General features: G+C 40.6%; 1 protein-coding gene across 4 annotated transcripts in view; it reads right to left on the bottom strand.

The window, feature by feature from the left end:
• Positions 1–21,563, bottom strand: part of LOC124596524 (pumilio homolog 2) — a 596,698-nt gene extending 575,135 nt beyond the window's left edge. For all 4 annotated transcript variants that reach the window (XM_047135690.1, XM_047135693.1, XM_047135692.1 and 1 more), the window contains exons 1-2: positions 21,294–21,563; positions 20,989–21,088 (exon numbers count right to left, since the gene is read on the bottom strand). In XM_047135690.1, the coding sequence (XP_046991646.1) occupies positions 20,989–21,075 (87 nt within the window). In that variant the 5' untranslated portion in view covers positions 21,076–21,088; positions 21,294–21,563. The remainder of the gene's footprint in view (positions 1–20,988; positions 21,089–21,293) is intronic.
• Between the last annotated feature and the right edge of the window lie 549 nt (positions 21,564–22,112).

Genomic DNA, 22,112 nt, shown 5'->3' with positions numbered 1-22,112 from the left:
ATCATATGCAAAAAAGAAGTTTATCACCTCCTTCAAAAGAGTTGATACAGGTACTTAACGTGACCCAACCATAAGACTGATCTCTTCATGGTAGAATGCAACCAAGATAAATCAATCAACTAGTTAAAAATATGGCTGTGGTACAGCTCATGCCAAACACACTGAAGTGTTGGGGAATGTTAGCATACAGAACATGTCTACATTCTACACCTATTATCTTTGAGACAATGAAAGTCTTTAAATTGCCTATAGTTAGTTGTCTTTATGTACAACACAGTTTTCTTACTTAAAAATATGTCCATAAAGTTTGGAATAAAGCTCTAAATTACCTGAGACCTCTGGCTCATTTTCGTACACTGCTGAATGTTTTCTGTACCACAAACTGTCTTATGAGGAACATCCATAGGAGTCTAATGTGGTCACTGGAAACCTCAAGACCCATAGAATGACAACTATAAGCTTTGGTACTGAGCAGAAATTGTGACAAGTGCCTGTAATGATTGTGGCAGCAATTGTGTCGACCATTCATATGGTCACAAGATGCTTAGAGGTCGCCAAGAAGATAAAGAAAAAAGAAAAAAAATCATATCAATAACAGGTCTACAGAGATGGTGAACAAGCTCCACCGAGTCAAGTCACCTGTTACCACTTAAATGATATTTGTGATAACTACAGGTTCTCCATCAACAACTAAATTCCTCCAGATGGCACTGTAGTGTTGAACTACAAAGTGTTACATTTTGAGATGGAAATGAAGCTAATTTTGAGATAACTTCTACCCTTTGTGAATTATATGCTATAAACAAATTTTTTTGCACCAAGTTAAGACAGGGTGCTGGACCACCTCCTATGGATGTGATGTAGCAACCTTGCCATATGTGCATGCCTGATAGTCAGATTCATGCATTCCAATTTGTCACTTCCTTTCCTCCCTGTTCCAAGCTCCATAGTGGCTCACCTGCTCTGCTGCTAGGCTAACAGAACTGGGATAAAGGAAAAACAGAGTGTCTGACTTCACCATTGTCTCAGGGTTGTCATACTGAGAAGGCACGTTTTACTCTAACAGAGTACATGCTATGATACCACAGCACAATCTATGGTAGTGCAATTGGTAGCACACTACTTGAATATTGAAAGGGTTCTAGAACAAATCTTTCCTGGCTCTGCTTCTCTCTTTTTGGTCTGGATGTGCAGCTTTTCATAAGCAGCTGGTGCAGTTGGACGGCGGCGACAAACTGGTTGGCAAGATGGATAAATCGACAGCTACAGAAACTTTAAGGACATATCTTTAGTCACCTGTGAAGGTTGGGATACTGAAAAGTTAAAAGCCTTGATGACATTCTCCTGACACTGAACTGAGTATATCATTTTCTCTAATTTTTTTTAGTAACAAGCTCACATCCATGTCACTGAATTCTGTAACTTCCAATGAATTGCTGATTGCAAATACATAAAATCCAACCACTTACAGAAGGTCAGTTGACACCCTTCGCAATAATTACTTCTCTCTGAGAGTTGGCATTTACTAGTAAATATAAAGCGAAATCATGTGGACTCTCAAAACAACCTCCAATATATTGTTTACAAATTAGAAATGGTCCATGCAAGCCACCCAAAACCCTAAATTTCCCACATCATTCACACTTAAAAAAGCCATCTATAACATATGTGCCCTTGACAAAGATCATAAAAACCTGGTTAAAGTTATGTAGTGGACCCCCTTGCATATTCTGTAGTTTATGAGCAATAGTCATACTGACACATATGTGGACACTGCACCACCTAAAAGACAAAGGACAGAAGCCACAGGCAGACTTGCTTGAGAATACAAAGAAAACTCCACAGGTAGGACACTGATCAGTGGAACTCACATGGCCTCACATGAGGAGTCACTGGGCATGGCTGGGCATTCGCTGTGTGAGGTTGGCCTTATATGTTCACAAGTTGCATCACATGAGATAATGCTGCTGGATGCAGAGACATGTGCCAACAAGCAGTGACTGACGTGGCCACTGTGCGGTATATGAATGGGGGGTGGGGTTTAAAAGTTCAGTCAGTATGCTGCAAACAGTCAGTCAAAAGAGATCTGATGAAGGCTGTGGTTTGGGGCAGGAACACACACATAGCTCTGACACGCATTTCAGTAATTGATGTTGTGTACCTTCCTCCTGAGGACTTTGCAGATTGTACAGATGGAAGTAGTGTACTTTAAAGTATTTAGCTCACATAAGCAGTAAAAGATTGTTTTCAAGTATTGTCTTCATCTGCTCGTATTTCCTTGACAGAGTTCCATAATTTTCAAAACATCCCATTAGCCATCACCACTGTTGGCTAAATAAATCGACCTCCCTGGATACTTCATCATTCAGTGTCTAAATCATTTGCTGGATCCAACAGTTTATAGTTTATGCTGTCAGGTGTGTGGAGTTGATCATGGATTATCAACGGTTGTTTGCTGCTTGAATATACAGTACCCACATGCTACAAATTATTGGAATAGGTCACCCTTGTACTTGAACAGTCAGTAAACAGGACAACAGCAGGACCTAGAGAGAGCAAGGCATCAGGGGAGGAGGAGAAGAAGATGAAGAAGAAGAAGAAAAGACCAGAACTAGTCAGCACACAGCAGAAGGACTGCAGATGTGACATGTAATGTGTCTACCAGACAGAGTTAACTGCTACACATCTAGACTGATGGGAAGCTGTTGGTGACATCCACCACCAGTTTTCTGGAAGCCTAACTTGTGGGACCAGCAAGGAGTCACCAATCGTCTTTGCAGAATGGTCTGCTTTAGCCACTGCTTGCCTTCTGTTCCTGTAAACATACAATGCTGCTGTGGGCCTTACTCCTGTCAGAGACTGCAGTTGTAATGCAGCCTGACATTGCACACTGTGTGGAGCACCAGTGAGTGCTTACCAGGGCGTAGTCTATGATGTCAGTGAGAGCACTTTGGTAACCATTGCTCTGAGCCACTAACAACAAAGGCGGCACACACAGCACTGACCAAGCAATCAATGGTCAATGTGCTGTGACACTGCAGCACATTGATTAAATGCCTCCACAGCTGCAGGAGATGGCACAACACATTTGGGTGTCAGTGCTTTCCAGTGGGTCCAGCACCCTTCTGCCTGCTGCTAACGCTGGCAGTCATGAATGAAGAAAACAGTGTAGTTTGGAACAATAAATGCTTGTGTGTTAAAGATGTTTCATTTGTGCCTTTGGGCACCACGCAGGCAATCTCCCACCGAGCTACAGCCATCCGTACCCAAGGGGTGACAGTCCAGCTTGATCCTGACATCAATGACATAACACCATCAAGTAAGGTACCATTCAGTTTCAGAGTGGTTACATCTGCCATCAAAAGTGTTGCTGACTGGCAGTGTTGTGTCTGGTATCAGCAGTAGTCCAGCAGTACAGGTTCAGCAGGTATGCTGCACAAATTAGTGAGTGGCACTTTATTTTTCTTTGGCCTTTTTTATTTTATTTTATGGCCACAGTAGGGCATTGTGTGCATCATAGGAACTTGAAAATGTAAACAGAGAGATTTACTAGCCACCGTTGAGATGGTCATATTGTTATTTGGCTGGACACGAGTTGCCATGTATGTAGCCACGAGGTGCACCAGTGTTCTGAATCTCATTGGTTTATGACAGCAGTGCAAGGACTAGTGTACTCTGAACCGTAATTGTGTGGGTTATTATGTAATTTTGCTATTGTATTGTTGGGTGGAAGTTACACAAATGCCGGAAACACAGGCAGTGACCATGCAGGTGACAACTGAAGCTCTGCAGAAGCAACTTGAATTGCAGAAATATAAAAACACATTGCATATGCAAGTAAGCAATCAGCAAACCATAGATGGCCATAGTCAAGCTGAGCCAGTAGAGGTTAAGCATTATCACCTGTACCCATTTCCTCAATACATTCTGTTATAGCTAACTTGGTGAGTCCTTTTGTTCGTAGATCAACAGAGGATGTTTCAGTATTTGTTAGTGATTTAAACATTGTCACAAAGTTACGTAATTGATTGGATGAGGCATGTTTAAATATGGCCAAGCTAGGTATAATTGGCTTAGCCAAGTCCTAGATCATATGCCACGAAGGTCTGAGTAAAGAACAGACTTCTGAACAGTTTGAGAAAGGACTTTATCAATAGTATTTTAAGCAACTCAAGGCAAGATTTTTGAGGGAGCAAGTTAATAATCTGTAGCAGAAACTTAACAAATTCAGAGACATTTTCAGATAGTATCTGTAGTCAGTGCAAATACCTATGAATTAATGCAGAGCACGGAGATGAACAAAGTTATTTTGCAAGAAGCTGAAAATAGGACATTGGATTTGTTTTTAACAGGATTGTCAGCAGATATGTTCAGGAGTGTGAGGACTGAAAATCTGAAGCACTTGGCTTCTGCTATTATGGTGGCTGCACAACTTGAGGAAGTCAATATTGTGACACAAACAGGGGGTATCATTTTGCCTAAGGTGAAGTTTTACAGATGTGGGCACATAGGCCACGTTAAGAAACAGTGTCGGCAACCCCAGTGTTATAGATGTGGGGTAGTGGGCCACTGAGAGCCTGAATGTCACAATAAAAAAACAGAATGGAGGGCGTCAAAACAAACATTTGGTGAACACCAGTCCCAATAAGCGTTCAACGAATGCTTGTTCTGAGCTCTCCATTCTGCTTGTTATTGTAACATTGGTAACAATCCCCACTAATGTTACAGCACCTCAAGATTCACCTATCATGAAGGTGGTACCAAATAAACTCCAGGCACTTGCACTAAAGAGGCATAGGACAGCTACTATTAGTTAGTGTGAGTGCTAATCTCCTGAATGAAATGTTGTATATTGTGGAGCTGTAGGAGTGTAATGACGAGTAGAATGCATCACACTGCTTTATGCTAGGAGTGTAGTACACGTCGCGCAATTGGATGGGGATAACATGGTTCCAGTGAGAATTTTGATATTGACAAGGTGATCCTGCCAAAGATGTTATTAACTGTCAATTTGGATGTCCTGAATAAAGATGATCACGTCAGGTTGGAAGGAGGCCTAGGCCACAAGTAAGCCGTTGATGTATCTGCAATGGGTGAGAAAGCAAAACATTCAGGAGGAAATGTAAGCTGCTATGGAAGTTTTGTTGTTACGATTTGCGTATCTGTTTAATCGAGAAGAACCACTGCCTGCAACGTCAGTGGTAAAAACGTAGAATACGAACTGGTAGTACAGCTCCAGCGTACAGAATTCTGAGGCATTTGTAACCAGCAATGGAAGAATTTATTGATCCGCAGTTGGCTGATGGTAACATTATGCATAGGATGCAAGAATCATCATTGCTTAAAAAAATAAAAAATAAAAGAAATAAAATAATAAAAATAAATAAATCATTAGATGGCACATGAAACTATACAGGTGTTGTTGCAATTGCTGTTATCTGAGTGCAAGGACTATTAAAGATGCATATCCTATACCAACTATAACAAAGACTCGACAAATTTATTCAGTGCAAATACTTCTCAAAAATTGATTTGGAAAAAGCCTATCATCAGTTGGAATTGGTTCCAGAAGACCATCCAAAGACCACTTTTATGGTACCTGGGGCTATTATCAAAACCACAGAACGCCATTGGTCTTAATGCACCAGCTACCTTCCAGAGGCTATCAAATGGAATGCTTACAGGAGTGAAGCCAAAAGAGCGTACGGTTTATCTCGACGATATCATTGCAGTTTTCAACAGATACAGAAAATTACGTGCTGAGGCTGGAGAAAGTTTTCAAGAGGTTATGCACAGCACAATTGATGCTCTGTGTCAGTAAATGTCACTTCGTAGCAACACAAGTGAATTAGTTGGTCATGTCATTGGTCATGACAGTATCAGAACTGATCCCTGTTTGAGTTCTGAAGTTTGATTTTGTACCACCACTGATAATAAAACAGCTTCAGTTATTTCTCAGACTTTGTAATTATTACAGGAAATTTGTGATGGGATTTGCTGACATTTCTGAACTGCTGAGTAGGTTGCTGAAAACAGGAATAAACTTTCAGTGGTCAACTGACTGTGAAACTGTGTTTCAGAATCTGAAACTGGCATTAACAACAAGTTCAGTATTGGCATTTCCAGATTTTGGTAGCAAATTTACTTTATTGTGCAGTGCAAGTAATCTAGTGACTGGATGCATTCTTATTCAAGATGTGGCTGGTAAAGAAAACTTGGTGGTGTACACATTGAGACAGCAGTATAAAGTAGAATAGAACTATTCTATCACAGATAAGGATATGATTGTTGTTATTTACAGGGTGACATACTTCCTTTGTTACTTGTATGGCAGAGTTTAAAGTTGCAACAGACCATAAGGACAAGGAAACAGGACACAGAAAAATATGTCAGGAACCATATATCTTGTGCAGACTGAGCCAATCTCAGTCACCAAGTCCTGTGCCAAACCATTCAAGGCATTGGGGATGGATACTCTGGGCCCATTTATTAATCCTGGCATATCATTTTTTGCATTTTCCCACAACAGTTGCCATTCCAGACCAGCAACAAGGCAGGTCCCACCACCAAAGACACAGTACAAGACAGCTGAGGTGAGACTCGTAGAAGCTTCACTGGGGGCAAAAAAGCCATGTTATTAAAACAGTATCAAAATTCTCCGATAGAGAACAGAAAGTACTGACTATAAGGCAGTATGACTAAGGATATAGGGGAGAATATCTGAAAACGTGAGAGCTATCAGAAGAACAAACTCACTAGCACACATATAAAGATGCCTCTGAATGTCACTAAGACTCCCAAACACATATTTGAGTGATGTGACATAGATTTGTTAAGTTCTTTGAACGTGAAAGACTGAGGAAACAAGTGTATCCTTATGTTTCAGGATGCATTGACCAAATTTATAATAATGGAGCCCAGTGAACAGCAAGACACCGATAAGGTAGCTTGGGTACTGGTAGAGAGATTATACTCAGACGTAGAATACCATCAGTACTATTGAGTGACATGGGAGCAATTTCGTAAGTAAAACCATGGAAAGAGTGTGCAAATTGTTGTGCCCTGAAAAAATACAGTCTACTAGCTACCATCTTCAAACAAACAGAGCATTAGAAAGGTCACATTGTACATTAACAGACATTCCGTGACATTATGTAAAAGTGCAAATAGACTGGGAGAATTGGGTTCAGTGCAGGTTTTGTGTACAATACAACACCCCGACACATATTTTTTTTTTTTTTCAGGAAGAGTATATAACATTCTGGGGATACTACAAAAGCATCCAGTCAGATTGATGTATAATTTCGATGATTATGTGGCGGAATTGATACAGCATATGCAAGAAATGCACTGATATGTGAGAGAACAGAATATGCAATGCAAGATAAAAAAAACAAGCAAGGAATATTACGCTATGACAAAGAATACCAAGCAATTCCATTTTGGCAATAAGGTTCTGTTGTAATGAAAATCTTTTGTACCATTAATAATTAAAGCAAGATGAAGCAGATAAGCAAGTCTGCAGGTGGGTGTCCCCAGAGCTCTGCATGCAACAGGAAACGCTCCACCCACAGCTGCCCCACACCTAATCCATCACTGTCAAAAGGGGCCACAATTCAACAAAGTGCGACACCAGAATAGAAAACTGGGTACAGAAGGAAGGAGGCAAACCACATCTAAAAGTGATAACAGCAGAGTAAAAGAGGAATGAAAGAGTAGTCTGGTCAAGAATGTAAGGTCAGGGAACCCCAGACCAAGCATAAAGTGGAAAACTCCTCACCTGCAACCACCCTTGCCTTGCTCTGGAGGTTGATAAAAAGCTTACAATTGAAAATAAAAATCATTTCACGGAGAAAACCGAGAACCCCTTCAACCACCCACTAATCGTCCACCAATATTAGACACAATGAGTCCAAAGTCAATACTTATCATGGAGGGTCAACAGCAGGACACACTCCACTGAGATATGAGCTACCGTCAGTGAGGCTCCATAGCCACATGTGGGGGTGGCTCGTTACACGAAAGAAAACTGGGTTAACCTAGTATGACCAACATGGAGATGACATGACTTTGGATTCCTTCTAGGAGAAGCGGAAGGAAGAGCTTCATGCTGCAGTAGTCTCACTGACTGCTCAGAGTTTATTAGACAGGGCTGTAGCCCACAGATGTCATTCCCTTTCCGAGTGAGCAGAGATTTCGTGTCCACCCGCAAATCTGCTCTTTGGGTCAGCAAAGTGAATAGGGAGCAAGTAAGTGCTCTTCTAATCAAGGGGTCGGCAGTTCATTTCCCACAATACCCACATGATCTAGGACCCAGAGAAAGACAGCTGAGCAGGCAGCATGGTGGAGATCAGTGAGGACATGAATAGTGGAGACCAACTGGTGGCAAGACTAGCATTGGTCAATAACCTGGAGAATGCTCACTGAGTCAGTACTTATTAAAATACAGTCAAGGGAAGGTCATTAAATAAAATGAAGGGCTCTGCTAACAACTATTAGCTCTGCCATGAAAACACTACATGTTCCCAGCAGCGAATGGCGTTCCATATCAACAGAAAACGTAAAAGCACATCCCATTTAATTCACAGTTTTAGAGCAATCAGTGTAAAAGATGACAGCACCCTGAAACTCTTGAGGAACTGGATTTAACAGATGCCAAAATGCCATGGGGATGACCAAGACTTTAGGACTTTTGAAGAGAACAGTCCTAATCTGTGGCCTGGTCACCATCCAACTGGGAGTGCACGAGAAAACACGAGAACAACCTAGGAAGAGGAGATGGATATCTTGTCAGAAGGAAGCAAGGCACATTCCAACTAGTAGTCCCACCAGAGGATGGGCATGAGAACAACACACCTCGGATGTAAAGAGAATGGGTATGTGGGGTGATCAAGAAATTGTCAAATGGCAATTGGACAGGAGATCAAGACCTGGTACTGTCGAATCAGAAGAGGGAAGATCCTCACTTCGGCAAGAAGACTGCCTATGGGACTAATCCAAAAGGCACTGGTGGCCAAACACATGCCATGATAATAGGCTGGGTCCAACTGTTTTATAGCTGAAGGAGCCACCAGGCCAGAAACCTGCCAACCACAGTCCAGTTGCATCAAAACCAGGGCCCAGTAAACATGGGTAAGATAGCACAATTTGCACCCCAAGATATACGGGCAAAAAAGCAGAGAGCATTAAACTTTTGCATGTAGCTAAAGTCTTCATCTGACGAATACAGGACAGCCAGATAAGCTTTTTATCAAAAACAACACCCGAGAACATCCAAGTGCTGGGTAACTAAGCACAGTTCCGAGTCAGGATGTACTGTGGCACGTCAGCAGAAATAAGTGACTCACATTCTTGTAGAAGAGGATTGGAAACTATGGGAAAGAGCTCATGCAGGGGTCCGCCAGACGGCACATTGGAGCTGACAGAGGCTACCGAGTGGGAGCTGTACCAAATGCAAAACTCGCTGACATACAACGAAGGGGTGACCAATGGCTCAACAGAGGTCACTAACTGATTTATGACGATGAGGAAAAGAGTAACATTCAACATACAGTCCTGTGCAATGCTGTTCTCTTGAACCCATGTAGAACTGAGCAAAGTGCAGACTCCAGGCCGGAACAACCAGCTGGATAAAAAGTGACGAATAAAAATCAGTAGGGAGCATCAAAAGCCCCAGTCATTGAGGGTGAGTAAAATGAAAGGACAGCAAGCAGTATCATATGCCTTATGCAGGTCAAAAAGATTGCGGCAAGGTGTTGGTGTTTAGAAAAAGCCTGTTGGATAGCTGTTTTCAACCTAAGCAGATGGTGTGTGGGGAAGGCACCCTGAAGCCAAAGACAGCTAAAGACCTTGAGGAGATTTTGCCTTTGGGGAACATTCAGATGCTGGATCATCTGATTGCGAATTGAATCAGGGCCTGAGGTTGTGTCATGGGCTGAGGCAAGAGCCTGGACTAGTTCCTAGTCAGTGAAGAGTTCATTATAGGATTCAGCCTGATGTGGAGAGAAATATAGGGGGATGTCTTCAACTTGTCACTGCTGCAGTATATATTACAATTCCACTGAATGATCAAGTGACTTGTCGCCAGCTTAGGTGTGAAGGGGCAGCCATGCTGCAGGATCACTGCATGCCACTAGTGGGGATGGAACCACATCCACAAACATCAGCTCAGAATCTGACTGTGTGGAGGGATCTGGCACCCCTGGGGCACTGGAGAATCCTTGCCCCGTTTCTCATAGCCTTTGATGGGCATAGGGACAGACAAAACATGAATGGTTCTGGGACCCACAGACCATGGCTCCTTCAGCCATTATTTCAGCCCAGGTGCTGACAGGAAAAAGGATCCCTGTCACTGATAGTCATCGAAGAAGGAGAACGTTTCTCTGACGAACTCTGTAAAGGAAGATTGGCGTGGTGAACATGAGTGCAATAGGATGTCTAAGTGCGAAACACGTGTTACATAGGCATGTAGGAAAAACTGAAAAAGGACAGGTCTAATTAGGCAACTGGCACAACACAAATTGTGTATAAAGAAGCGAGAAATCTTGAATTTTGTGGGCAAAGTCTGAAATCCAGTTTTGTAAGTTAGATGAAGACGATGCCACTGACATTAAGGTGCAAGCGGATGTGTTAAAATGGGAAAAAAAGCTGGTCATACTTTCTAGTTCTAAACAAACAGTAATCCACATAGGAATAATAATAATAATAATAATAATAATAATAATAATAATAGTAATAATATATTAATAGTAATAGTAATAATAATTTCCAACTAACAAGGGAAGGCCGCCAATTGTGAAATTCAGATTCGATTCATACTGCGCATAATAAAAGCTCATGGCCAGAGGTGTAATGTGGCAAAGCACCAAGATGCACTTCTCAGCCGTTGTCGAGATAATCGACAGTTAAAAGAAACCGTTGCGGTGAAATACTCTCTACGATTAAAGGTTTACTACAGCGTCGTGGCGCAGCGGTAAGCGCTCGGGTTTGTAATCCGAAGGTCGCAGGATCGAATCTCGCACCATGCAAATATTTTTTTTTTAGTATTTGTTTTTTTTTTAATTCAAATAAATAAATATATATATATATATTTCTCGGCAATCAGTTGCAACAATTATGCATACAATAAGTTGTTGAAAGTCGTTTGTCGTGGAAAAACTGGCGACTTCGAACATCATTATGTTTTCCGCAAACAAAGTTGTATTTCACAAATGTTATTAATTGTCTTCATAATGTTAACCACGTATAGTTAACGGAAGACGTAGAAACGATATTCCGAAACGAATACGTATAGCGTAAGTCAAATGTTCGAATTAGAATAGAGACCCCACGAACACAAATTCGCTGTGGCAGGTATGAAATATAAACTCCGTTACTCGCTCGTTACACTTGAAGGACAGATGTTGAATGGGCCGAAACGAGCCGCCGCATAACAGCGTAGTTGCCTGCCAACTTTGAAAGAAGGTAGATGCGATCCCTAGCACAACTTATAACACCATCGAAAATCAGTGCGGACGGGAGAGCTTTGGTACACTCTGTTAAAAAAACGGAAAAATGGAGGCGGTACCTTCGGATTACAAACCCGAGCGCTTACCGCTGTGCCACGACCGTGTAGTAAACCTTTAATCGTAGAGAGTATTTCACCGCAACGGTTTCTTTTAACTGTCGATTTTCTCGACAACGGCTGAGAAGTGCATCTTGGTGCTTTGCCACATTACATCTCTGGCCACGAGCTTTTATTATGCGCAATATGAATCGAATCTGAATTTCACAATTGGCGGCCTCCCCTTGTAAGTGTGAGTTGGACTCAAGCATCAAGGATTTCATACAAACTTAATTATTATTATTATTCGTTACAGTCAACTTTGGACTACGCTAAGCATCAGTCATTTCTTGTGCTTTTTCTTGCGTTCTTCCCAGTACTTCTTCATTTTTTCTGAGTGGGCTTCTTTACGTTCTTGCGACCAGGTTGTTCCCGTCTTCTTTGATTGCGTTCGGTCTTTGAACCCCTGTATTTTGTTGATGGCATTCCTATATTCCATTCTGTTGTAAACTGTCTCTGGTATAATGTTCATTTCTGCAATGTCTTCTTTTACTTCTTTCAGCCAGTTAATTTGTGTCTTTCTTCTTTCCATGTATTCCAGGATTTTCTTTGCCGTCCTTTCTGGTGCCATTCTTTTGACATGCCCATAGAAACTCAGTCTTCTCTTTTTAAAGGATGTTGTCAGTTTTTCAATTTTCTCGTATAACTCTTTATTGGATCGCAATTTATAATCTTGTCCATCCTTTTTAGGTCCTAAGATCTTTCTCAGTATTTTTCTCTCTTTTATTTCCAATTTCTCCAACAGACGTTTTCTGTTCAGTGGGATGCATTCAATCGCATACAAACTTTCTGGTTTTATTACCGCATTGTAGTGCCTGAGCTTGGCATTGATGGAGATCGACTTTTTATTGTATACATTTCGGCATAGCTGGTATGCCGTTTCCATCTTTATTGCTCTTTCCTGTAGTGAAACATTTGGTAACCCTGTCGGTGTAATCCATTCCCCTAGATACTTAAATTTATGAACTCTCTTAATTATTCCATATTTAGTTTGCAATGTCTGTGTTGGGTCTGTTTTGTCCTGTATCATCAGTTCTGTCTTTTCATACGATATTTGTAGACCTGTCTTCTCAGCGATCTCATGCAGCATTTCTATCTGAATCTTTGCTGTTTCGATGTCATCTGCCAATATTGCCATGTCATCAGCAAATGCCAGACATTCAATTTTTGTTTTATTTCTTCCTAACGTTATCCCATTTTTCACTCCAGCTTCTGCCATCTTCTTTCTCCATTCCCTGACCACTTTTTCAAGGACAATGTTAAACAACAGTGGGGAGAGCCCATCCCCTTGTCTAACACCTGTTCCAATTACAAACGGTTGTGACAATCTACCCAAAAACTTCACTTGCGATTTTGTTCCCGTAAGGGTTTCCTGGATTAGACTTCTGCTTTTATCATCAATCCCAAATTCTTCTAATGTGTTAATCAGGGTTGGTCTATCAATAGAATCATATGCTTTTTTGAAGTCTATGAATGTAATTACTAGATTTTTCGATGTGCGTGCGCGAAGTTGTATTATGGAGAGTAGACTGAATATCTGTTCACTGCATGATCTTCCTTTTCTAAACCCAGCCTGATATTCACCCAGTTCTTTCTCTACCTGATTTTCAATCCTTAATTATATATTTATATACTTCATACATCCTGGGCATTGAGAATTTAGATGATTTTTGCCTGTTATTGATATCAATACTGGCAAGGGATCAAAATATAGGACATGAATGGTCATATCTTTTCTAATTGTGCTGACACAGAAGCTTAAAAAATGATTTACACCGCAAACAGACCACCGACTTCAGTATGTGACATAAATTCCAACTTCCTATGTCTAACTGTTCCTGAGAAAAAGGGATCTCACCAGAAAGACGGATGGACTGACAGACAGATGGATAACAAACAACAATTTTTTACATATAATATCATTACATTTTAATAATTTTCAGATTTTTTCCTTACTGTGAAAGTTTGATTCTTGCTAAATTTCATGATTCTAGAACAGTGGGTAGTACCCTAAAACTTTTGATGAGTGAGTTTATGAATATCAAAATATGTGACATAAATGATCATATCTTCTGATTACACTGACAAAACTTTTTATACTGCCAAGGGACCATAGACCTTAGCATGTGTCATAAATTTCAAATTGATACCACTAACCATTTCTGAGAAGGGGTCTTAATAGTTGGACAGAACAGACAGATAAAGTGACTCTGAAAGGATTCCATTTTTACAATTGAGGCACAGAACCCAAAAATGAAGAAATTATAACACAGGGAATGAAACAGTTGAGCTTAAGTGTAGCAGAATATCGAAGGAACACAAACAAACCTTTGCAGAGAGCTCTAATTTTTATCACTATTAATGAATAATTTGTAAAGCTTACAGGCAGTGCTTGAGTTGTAAAAAAAAGTAAGTTTCTGGTACTATGACTTTCCGGAGGTGTTTTCTTCTAATTTACACACCTTAAAACATAATTTTAGCACTTTTTATTTTACATTAGAGGTAACGATATGGAATACCAACGCGTAACATCACAAATCAAGCACCACTTATGAGTTTCAATGAAGTGGAGTGGGAATATGATATGCTAATATCAGCAATGGTAAACACTCAGAAGAGTATTCTAGTACCACATCTGATCAAACCAGTTCAGACTGTAAAGTACTTATAAATGATCAAGGATGACATAAAGGACAAGATGTTCCTTGTCAGCCTTATGTCAGACAGTGGCTACCAACTGAGCAACATTATTGACTTGGATGTTTTCATTCCCGGGAACATTTTAAGTAGTGTGCTGAAGATACTGGTAGTAGAATAGGGTGTGTTAAACCTGTACAGAATACTATTGTTGCTGTCAAAAGTGGATGGAACACTGCATTCATTCATGTACATTGCACAAGAAAAGGAGCTTCTGCCAATTGGAGCTACTGCTAATTGGTGATACAAAGTGGCAAAATGCAAAGTTGAAACAGTAGATCCCAATTTCAGAATATGTTAGCAAGTATTTATACTTCTCTACAGGTAAGACCAGAAGATACGTGTGGGGGTAAGAAGCTGCAATCTGTCTGAGAACTTCCAAAGGACTGTGTGCAGAAGATAACAGTGTTAAACAAAAGGCAATGGATGCCACAAAATAATAACAAATGGATGGTTGTTTCCCCAATGGATGAAGGCATTACAGTCATCTTTCATGAAGGTAAGTCTCCCTCTTATGGCCCCCCCCCCCCCCCCCCCACCAACAGAAAAAAAATGTGGTTGCAGGTTCAGGAAAGTAAAAATTTCTAGGCAAATGTTATGGATACACTGCACAAAAGATGGTACAGTCTAAGTAAATAATGAGAACAAATATCACCAGCACTGACTTAGTGCCAAAACTGAGCATGGAAATGAACTACTGCTTAGTAAATAATGAAAGAAAGAGTATCAGTAAACTTAAACTAGACTTTCCAATACATATTGTGGTTAAGCAGTTAGATGACTTAACAACTGCAGCACATAGGCTCCATGTACTCAAGAGTGAAAGCTATTCTCAGGACAGAAGTGCCTTCAACAACTTCTGGATAAACCATTTCTCTTCCTAGAGTTACATGCGCTCTGGCATAGTAACTATAGTGATGATATGTGGTCTTTGTAAATACTGTGTGTTAGGGAATGTTTTAAATTTTTGTTCAAGGATTTGGGTCAAGACAGCTGTGGGAAATGTACGTTTGGAACACTACCGTAAATCAGTGCCCAGATAGGGATGCAGTGACATATCACCCTGCTCTAAAAAGCACTCCGTCTTCAGGCCACAAGTGGCCCATCGGGACCATCTGACCACCGTGTCATCCTTAGCTGAGAATGCGGATAGGAGGGGCGTGTGGTCAGCACACTGTTCTCCCGGTCGTTATGATGGTTTTCTTTGACCGGAGCCGCTACTACTTGGTCAAGTAGCTCCTCAACTGGCATCACGAAGCCGAGTGCACCCCGAAAAATGGCAACAGTGCATGGCGGTGCGGATTGTCACCCATTCAAGTGCCGGTTACACCCAACAGCACTTAACTTTGATGATCTGACAGGAACCCGTGTATCCACTGCAGCAAGGCCTTTGCCTGCCTTGCTCTAAGCACTTTAAGAACCAGTGAAGTGACAATCTTCAACAGATTCCACAAGCCTGCTAAGCATGCACAAAGTGTCGTAGGATATTTGTGTGACTAGGAGAAAGCACAGTCTAATTGTTATAACTAGAACAGATGAATGCTAAAAGCAGAATTATAATAATGGGATGGAGTGGAGTGCAAACCATTGTAAAGTCAATGTACAGGGTGTTACAAAAAGGTAAGGCCAAACTTTCAGGAAACATTCCTCACACACAAAGAAAGAAAATATGTCATGTGGAAATGTGTGCGGAAACGCTTACTTTCCATGTTAGAGCACATTTTATTACTTCTCTTCAAATTACATTAATCATGGAATGGAAACACACAGCAACAGAACGTACCAGCGTGACTTCAAACACTTTGTTACAGGAAATGTTCAAAATGTCCTCCGTTAGTGACGATACATGCACCCACCCTCCATCGCATGGAATCCCTGAGGTGCTGATGCAGCCCTGGAGAACGGCGTATTGTATCACAGCTGTCCACAATACGAGCACGAAGAGTTTCTACATTTGGTACCAGAGTTGCGTAGACAAGAGCTTTCAAATGCCCCCACAAATGAAAGTGAAGAGGGTTGAGGTCAGGAGAGCGTGGAGGTCATGGAATTGGTCCGCCTCTACCAATCCATCGGTCACCGAATCTGTTGTTGAGAACCGTACGAACACTTCGACTGAAATGTGCAGGAGCTCCATCGTGCATGAACCATACGTTGTGTCGTACTTGTAAAGGCACATGTTCTAGCAGCACAGGTAGAGTATCCTGTATGAAATCATGATAACGTGCTCCATTAAGCGTAGGTGGAAGAACATGGGGCCCAATCAAGACATCACCAACAATGCCTGGCCAAACTTTCACAGAAAATCTGTGTTGATGATGTGATTGCACAACTGTGTGCAGATTCTCGTCAGCCCCCACATGTTGATTGTGAAAATTTACAATTTGATCACGTTGGAATGAAGCCTCATCCATAAAGAGAACATTTGGACTGAAATGGGGATTGACACATTGTTGGATGAACCATTCGCAGAAGTGTACCCGTGGAGGCCAATCAGCTGCTGATAGTGCCTGCACACGCTGTACATGGTACGGAAATAACTGGTTCTCCCGTAGCACTCTCCATACAGTGATGTGGTCAACGTTACCTTGTACAGCAGCAGCTTCTCTGATGCTGACATTAGGGTTATCGTCAACTGCATGAAGAATTGCCTCGTCCATTGCAGGTGTCCTTGTCGTTCTAGGTCTTCCTCAGTCGCGAGTCATAGGCTGGAATGTTCCATGCTACCTATTGCTTCGAACATCTTCCTGTCGGGACACCTCCGTTCTGGAAATCTGTCTTGATACAAACGTACTGCGCCACGGCTATTGCCCCGTGCTAATCCATACATCAAATGGGCATCTGCCAACTCCGCATTTGTAAACATTGCACTGACTGCAGAACCACGTTCGTGATGAACACTAACCTGTTAATGCTACGTACTGATGTGCTTGATGCTAGTACTCTAGGGCAATGAGTCGCATGTCAACACAAGCACCAAAGTCAACATTACCTTCCTTCAATTGGGCCAACTGGCAGTGAATCGAGGAAGTACAGTACATACTGACGAAACTAAAATGAGCTCTAACATGGAAATTAAGCGTTTCCAGACACATGTCCACATAACATCTTTTCTTTATTTGTGTGTGAGGAATGTTTCCTGAAAGTTTGGCCGTACCTTTTTGTAACACCCTGTATATCTCTTTCAGCTAACAGATTCATAATAATAGAATGACATGTCAAACACTGTAACATAAATGTCCATCTCTTTCAGGAAAAAGATTTTAGTCATAGTAGCAAGTGTACATCTATTGTGAAGTAAATGTGCATTTCTTCGAGGAAAAAAATTTGTAATCACGGCATGAGGTGCTCATTCATTGTAAACATGTCTCTCTTCCAGGAAAAAGATAAAACAACTACATATTTCTTTTGTTTGTCATTGTAAAGCCATTAAGTATTTCTTTCAGATAATCAAATACAACTTGTGTGAAAATTTGTAGTTGCTAAGGACAGCACCCATAAAGTTTCCCCTGGGAAGGAGGGGGGATGGGGGTGGGGGAGGTGTTGCACATTTGGACAATGCAATGCCTAAAATGCAAAGAGGAGAAGTCAGAGCTGCTAATTTGCTAGAGAATACCAAGAATACACCAAAGGAAGGGCATTGGTTGGGTGTCAATATGAAACTCACATGGTTTCACTTTAGGATGTCACTTCAAATATTGTCTTCATGTTTTTGTACTTCCTTGACAGAGTTTCACAATTCCTCAAAATATTCGATTAGTCACCACATGGTAAGCTAACTGAACAGACCTCCTCTGATATATAGAGTGTATCAGAAAGAACCATCCGACTTAAAAAAATCATAACTATTACATTATTTGAAATATGTGTGTGTACAACATACTGTTGGAAAGAGCAAACACTCGAGTTTTACATGGTTCCTACTAGGTAGCAGCAGTGTGCGCCCACTTCAGTTCTAGTAAACATGGTGTCAGGACAACAGAAAGCATTCTGTGGTCTACATTTTGCACAGTGCGGGTCAGTAATAACTGTTCCGCATAGCTTTCGTACTAGGTATGGTGTGGACCCTCCTACAGCACAGAGGATTAGGCGATGGCATGAACGATTCCAAGAAACAGGTTGTTTGTGTAAAGGCAAATTGCCAGGCCGCCCCCAAGTGTCCGACACAGACATAGAATGCATCCACCCTAGTTCCATAGTTTCACAATGAGTTTGAAAAAAAAATCGGTTTGCCATGCAGCTCGACATGCCCCTATTGTCTGTCTGACATGTGTTGCGTCGATGTTTACACATGAAACCATACAAAATTGAGCTACTGCAAGCTCTTCGTGAAGGTGCAAACAACAACATATGGAGTTCTGTAATTTTGTTCTAGGCAAGATGGAGGATGAAAGTTTCCTTCCATGCTTAGTGTTTAGTGATGATGCAACATTCCATTTAAATGTAAATGTGAGCTGGCATAATGTGAGAATATGGGGTACGGAACAATCACATGAAGTTGTACAACATGAGAGGCATTCTCCAACTTTTAATGTGTTTGGTGCAGTTTCTCGAGAAAAGGTTCTTTGCTGAGAACACTGTTACAGGAAGCACATATCTCAATAGGCTTGAGAACTTTCTTTCCCCACAGCTGGAGTACGTGGTTACTTCTTGGGGGTGGGGGGTTATAAAAGATTCTGTTTATGTGCCTCCATTACCAATAATAATGAACAAACTGAGACATCCCATAACAGCAGCTGTGGAAGCTGTAACTGTACCACTTGCAGGATGCAACAACACATAATATGCACCAAAGCCACCATGTAACATACGTTTTCTGAATTTACATTGCATTTCTAGTTTTTATAATGAAAAGTGCGATAAATAATGCAAAGTGTTGAATATAGCAAAGTGCATCAAAAACGGTATGATGCATCAAACACAGCGAGGTGCATAAAATATGATGCATGCATAGCCGTCAGGCTACACTACAGATCAATGTGTTACCACAATATTTATTTATTTTTATATTATTTTTTTTGGGGGGGGGGGGGGGGGGAGGAGGGAGGAGTGCGCACTAACCCTTCAATTTACGCTACTACCTAACTAATAATGTCCACCTTTGCATAGCCAGTATTACGTACACTGGCATGAACCTTGGTGATACTTCCAGAAATTATTCTTCTTTAGCTTTTGTACTTACAAATATTGCATATGCAGTGATAAAAAATGTGCACCGAGACATTATAAAGGTTTTGCCATGGAATTCTCAGATACACAATATTCTTTCCACCTGCAAAGACCTCTGAAGTAAATACAGAATAAATATCAATATTTGATATTTTTTCGCAAAAATTAATGTGTCTCGCTCTCTCTCAGAGAGAGAGAGAGAGAGAGAGAGAGAGAGAGAGAGAGAGAGAGAGAGAGAGAGAGAGAGAGAGAGAGAGATCCACAAACAATTTTCAGCTGTAAGGTGTTCGGTCATGAGATGAGACTGGATACCTCAATTAGCAAGGGCACTGCCCAGAAAAAGCAAGGTCCAGGTTCAAGTTCAAATAACAATCTGACACACAAGTTTAATATGCCAGGATGATTGAAAATGGTACACATACACTATTGCTGAAGAAAAGATCCTTCTGGAAATTTCTTTATCATCCACTGTAGCAATGAAACACTGACGTATACAAATTCCTTTCATTTGCTGTGTTCGGAATAATTTTTTCTCATTTCAGATTCCCCAATGAACCAATCACATTTAAAACTGAAGTTATCTTCAGAATTCCAGTTTAAGCACAATCATATCCTGTTCTCTTTTTCATCATTTGTCATATCATACCTCAATTTTCATTATGTAATTTCTAAGAGTAGGCTTTCCATTCTTGTCCGACCGTACTGATTGGGTTTTCCCTAATCACCGAGGCAAATGCAAGGATAATTTTCTTCTAAGAAACTTCATTTCCACATATTTGTAGCCTGTGCTTTATCACATAAAATTTTCCTTAACATTTATTTGATTTTTTAAAATGTAGGTCTAATTCCTGATGTGTCAGTCTGCTGTTAAAACGACTCACAGGCAGTTTTACTATTAGGCCTACTTGCAGTTAACATGTATCAACGTTACGTTCACCAAACATGTCAAATATGTTGAAACCCTTGGTAGGCAATGTCAAGCAAGGGCTACAATAGGCAATATTTTTACTTATAATATATGATTTGCTTCCTGTTAGCCTCCTTTTTAATCTGAAACAGTATGGTGAATTTCTCATACATTTCACAACATAAAATCCATAATACATGCAACACTGTTTGATGATGTTCAAAAACCACAGATCATTAAGCTATCATGAAATGGTAGCCCTAAGCGAATGTATGTTCAGTTTAAGAAACTGGGCAGTAAGTTACCACAAGCAGGAACTAAGATTCCCCAAGGAACCACTTAAGATGAGTTACTGCCTTAGTATGTTTCTTAACATAAATATGGCGGCAATAAGAACAAAATTTGGTACACTGCTGCAAACCTCACAAGAATTCCGTAGGGCAAAATAGCATCACGTGTTATGAGAATTTTTCTGTATTTACGTGCAGCATTATTTACGAAATCGTCAAACGTTCGTCCTTCTCCGGGGATACATGTTGTTATTCACTTACAATATAGTTCAATCATTTTAGGTTCATAGTTGAACAGTTTCTATCACAACAAACTGAGGTCTAACCTGTTGTCTTATTACATGCGGAGACGAAGCATGCCCATTGGTATGGTTCAGCATTCCGTTACCACTGTCTCCACCGAGCCACTTCATTTGCAAATGGGAACTGAAACATTAAAAATATGCAGTACGTGTAATTATAATGAGCCAAAACGGAGAACATTATTAATTGCTAAGCGGCGCCGACATGATTTGACGTTTCGTGACCACATAGGAGGGACAACAGTACGTATCTGACAGCAACACAATTAATTATCTACCTCTAACTGTTTTGCGTAACATAACTGATATGTAAAATTAAAAACTTATACCTGTATAAGATGTTAGTGAATGTGGATTAAATAAATTGCTCGATTCAACACCCGATCAACCTTTAGATTGACGGGGCACAGGAACTACACAAGGCGCTTTAGTGGTTTATTCCACTTAAACTACTTGCAGAAAAAAGAAAACGTTAATCATTATTTAGCGAATAAAATTTTATCAGCCACATGCAAAACTATGCAAGCAGAACATTTTGCCACATTTGAACGAACGGATGTTGTGTCGTCAATAATCTCCATCGAATGAACGCGACATTTTCAGCCCCATTGAACACTGGGAAAGCATATTCCGCATTTCCAAAGAGGCGGTTTGTACAAACATTGAGTAATCAGTGCATTTGTTGTTATCTGAATGTAGCTGCAACTTTTTTCGCATGTGAGGTAAGAATGAATAACGGAAATATCAAGAGATGCCGGAGCAGAACTGGGAGGAGGTTTTACATTGTGTATTTAACCTACTAACGGAAAGAAAAAGTGAGATGGCAACACAGACCCGTAAAAGCTATGTTTTTTTATACTTGGAACATTTTTGTGAATTTTGTAATAGTGATTATTATATTCTTGGAAGTTTAGATGGGAGAAAAATATTTATCTTCTTGCAATTACTAGTTGGCCTACGTCGGCCAACGATGAAGCATCATATTTTTCTGGCAATTTGTTCTTAGCCCTTTTTTTTCTACCATGGTTAAGAACATGCATAAATATAGTGTACTAGCTTTGTAGTACCAGTAAGGGAAAACATTATAAAAAATTAGCGTGACAGCAATAGGCAAAACAAGTTTCATTGGTGTCCTGTGCAGTAAAGGA

The sequence above is a fragment of the Schistocerca americana genome, chromosome 2 (genome assembly GCF_021461395.2).
Source record: "Schistocerca americana isolate TAMUIC-IGC-003095 chromosome 2, iqSchAmer2.1, whole genome shotgun sequence".
NCBI lineage: Eukaryota > Metazoa > Arthropoda > Insecta > Orthoptera > Acrididae > Schistocerca > Schistocerca americana.
This window is presented reverse-complemented; position numbering and strand designations above follow the sequence as displayed.